Source organism: Asparagus officinalis, chromosome 5, assembly GCF_001876935.1.
Source record: "Asparagus officinalis chromosome 5, Aspof.V1, whole genome shotgun sequence".
Taxonomy (NCBI): Eukaryota; Viridiplantae; Streptophyta; class Magnoliopsida; order Asparagales; family Asparagaceae; genus Asparagus; species Asparagus officinalis.
Window position 1 is genome coordinate 80096108 of NC_033798.1, and position 3346 is coordinate 80099453.

General features: G+C 42.7%; 1 protein-coding gene across 1 annotated transcript in view; it reads right to left on the reverse strand.

Annotated features, from left to right (window-relative positions):
- Positions 1 to 3346, reverse strand: part of LOC109842063 (pentatricopeptide repeat-containing protein At2g33760-like) — a 6657-nt gene continuing 3311 nt past the window's right edge. Inside the window, 3 exon segments of the mRNA XM_020410979.1 lie at positions 1 to 998; positions 1000 to 1817; positions 3155 to 3343. Coding sequence (XP_020266568.1) covers positions 101 to 998; positions 1000 to 1817; positions 3155 to 3343 — 1905 coding nt within the window. The 3' untranslated portion in view covers positions 1 to 100.

Genomic DNA, 3346 nt, shown 5'->3' on the forward strand with positions numbered 1-3346 from the left:
ATTTTGATTTTTTTTTAAAATTTCCAACACTTTTTTTTCAAGAACTGAAATCAGCTTAGACAATACGCTGTTAGTTTGAACTACTTCTCTGGAGGGGACGTTACCAATAATCTTGGCAAGAACAATTTCCCTCCTTAAAATGATGGAACCTATGCTTATCTCTAACAATGATCTCTCTATCTGTAACAATAGAAATGAACTTGATAGCCAAATGACAATCACTGCACATCCTTAGATTCTTCACAATCCTAATCAAAGTCCCATCCTTAGTATTCATGATCCCAAATGCAACAGCCAGCTTCTCACTATGAAATCTAAGCGCAACCTCCCTCTCTTCATCTTCCAATTCGTGCAAAACCGAGTCAGTTTCTGGCACATATCCTGCCTCCTTGATTTTATGGACCAATTCCTCCAACAATTTATAAACTTCTGCAGATTTTGGGTGCAAAGTATCGCCCATTCGAAACACATGAACTACATGATCAATCTCTATCGAGCTATATCCAGTTTGCTTCTTCAAACGTCTATGGATCATCACGTTCCTAATTTTCTCAACTTTATCCATCTTACCCTTTAACGCGTAAATATTTGATAATAGCACATAATGACCAGGGTTTTCGGGCTCAACTGCTAGAAGTCTCTCTGCTACTTCGACTCCTAGATCGAAATCCTTATGCATTTTGCAAGCACCAACCATCGCGGTCCATACAACGGGTCCTGGCTCCCCTGATATATAATCGCGAATAAATTGCATAGCTTCTTCTAACATTCCAGCTCTTCCATACATATCAACCATACAAACAAAATGTTCGGTTCTAGGAACCAAACCGTAATCTCTCTTCATGCACTCAAAAACCTCACGACCTTCGTTCACCATTCCAGCATGAGCACAAGCCGATAACACTGCCACAAATGTTACATCATTTGGCGACGGCCCACTATGCCTCATACTAAGGAACAGCTTGACTGCTGATTCTCCATACCCATGCATCCCATACCCAGCTATCAACATTCTTTTCTTGAAGCCCATCAAAAATCTCTCGAGCTCTCTCCACATGCCCACATCTAGCATACATATTCACCAGCGACGTGCCAAGCACCACATCAACATCAAAACCCTTGTCCAAAATATACCCATCTGCCCACTTACCCAAACCCAACGAGCCAGTCTGCGAACAAGCGGCCAAGACCCCGACCAAAGTCACCGAATCAGGCTCAACCCTCTCCCTCCTCATCTCAACAAACACCTCAATCGCCCTATCAGCAAACCCATTCTGCTCGTACCCAGAAATCATCGCATTCCAAGCAACCACGCTTCTCTCAGGCATTTTATCAAACACCAATCTTGCGCATCCAAGCTCCCCACATTTCGCGTAGAAGACGACCAATCCGGTCTGAACATAACAGTCGGAGCCAAACCCAGCAGTGACTACCTGGGCATGAACAATTCTGCCGGCACCCGAAGCCGATACATCGGCGCAAGCTTTGATTACAGAAGTGAAGGTGTAATTTGACGGCGGGAGACGATGAGAGCGCATTTGGGTGTAGAAGAGGAGGGAGTGGATGGAGAAGTGGGATTTGGAGGAGGCTCTGATGATGGAGTCAAAGAGGAAGGCGTCGGTCTGCGGCCAGCTTGGCCCCTGTATAGTCAACGACACAGAAGAGGTGGTGCGTCTGACGTGGGCGTAGAGGAGCGAGCCGGGGGATGGTGACGGTGAGGAGTTTGGTGAGGAGGGAGAGGAGCGTGGAGGCCGGAGACGATGAGTGGCAGTGGACTTTGTTGAGAGGAAGGAGGCGGCGCCCGGCGGCGAGGAGGACTGCGGTAGGACTGGAGTGAGTGATAGTGAAAGTACTATAAGCGGTGGCGTTATATTAAGGAGTCATACAGAGACTATTTTTGGTCGGAGCCAGTCCGAGATATGGGAGCTTGGAGTGGTAATATAGGATGTTGTATATTGTGGATATATATCCGAGACTCTCATTTATATATATATGGCTACGTAGGAGGGCATGAGGTAGTGCTAGAGGACGATGCTATAAGAGCCATATATATGAAATTGACTGCTTTTAGCTAGAATAGTAGGTTTGTAATTGTAATCATTCGTACATCGGTATTATTGTTCACTCGGAATGTTAACCGCACGTATAGAAACGACCTTATATAGTTACATGAAACCATCTTTTAATTTTAATTTATACGTAAACTACTTTTAAAATGTGTTTTTGTCGCAATCAACCCCCTCCAAGTCAAATTTTTTTGAAAAATCTGAAGATAAGGTTAAAAATTAAAGTTCAGGTTACGTGAGTTGTACGCTCACAAGACCTAAACACTAAAAAAAAAGTGTCATGTGCCTTGAACGAGGTTAATTTTAGATTTTTAGTGAAAATTTTGGTTAGAAGATGTTTGATTGCAATAAAAACTTATTTTTAAGATGGTTTATGCATACATGGAAATAAAAAAGTGGTTTTTTTGTATAATTATCTTGTTTTTAATGTGGTTTCTAGGGAGAAAAAACCTAAATGGTCAAGTGCTCACGCAGAAAAGATACTTATCTTCCTCCATGCACTCTTTGCTTGTCAAACGGGTGTGATTATATGTTAGATGTGGATGCAAATGCATATGCTAGAAAAATGTACTAGATAGGCGAGGATAGCCTTTCCTTGCATGGAGCAAACATATGAGTATTCTTTTCTCTGCTATCAAACATATGCGGTGGCAGAGCTAGAAACTTTTTGTTAGAGGGGCAAATGATAATTATCTATTTACATAAATGAAAATGAGCTACTAATTTCAAATAGGCCGAATGAAAACGAGCAACTAGCTTGTAAATGTCTAATGTAAATTGGTCGAAAATTCAAAGCGGGTGCAAAATTTGACAACTATCTTAATTGCAGGAGGCATTAAGATGTAATTTGTAGATTGCTAAGAGCGCAACTGCGCCCCTAGTACACACTATGCATCCGCCCACGAACATATGTATGAATTCGTGGTGTGATCGAATTGTGTTCATTGAATTTAGGGTCTGGACTTTATCAGATTGAACACAGCATGCGATTGCCGAGTCATGTGCCCTTCGTTGGAGTTGGAGACGCATGTGTAATTTTTCTTGTAGTCCTTATTAATGATAATACGTAATGCACGAAGTTCAGTCACCGAATCAGGCTCAACCCTCTCCCTCCTCATCTCAACAAACACCTCAATCGCCCTATCAGCAAACCCATTCTGCTCGTACCCAGAAATCATCGCATTCCAAGCAACCACGCTTCTCTCAGGCATTTTATCAAACACCAATCTTGCGCATCCAAGCTCCCCACATTTCGCGTAGAAGACGACCAATCCGGTCTG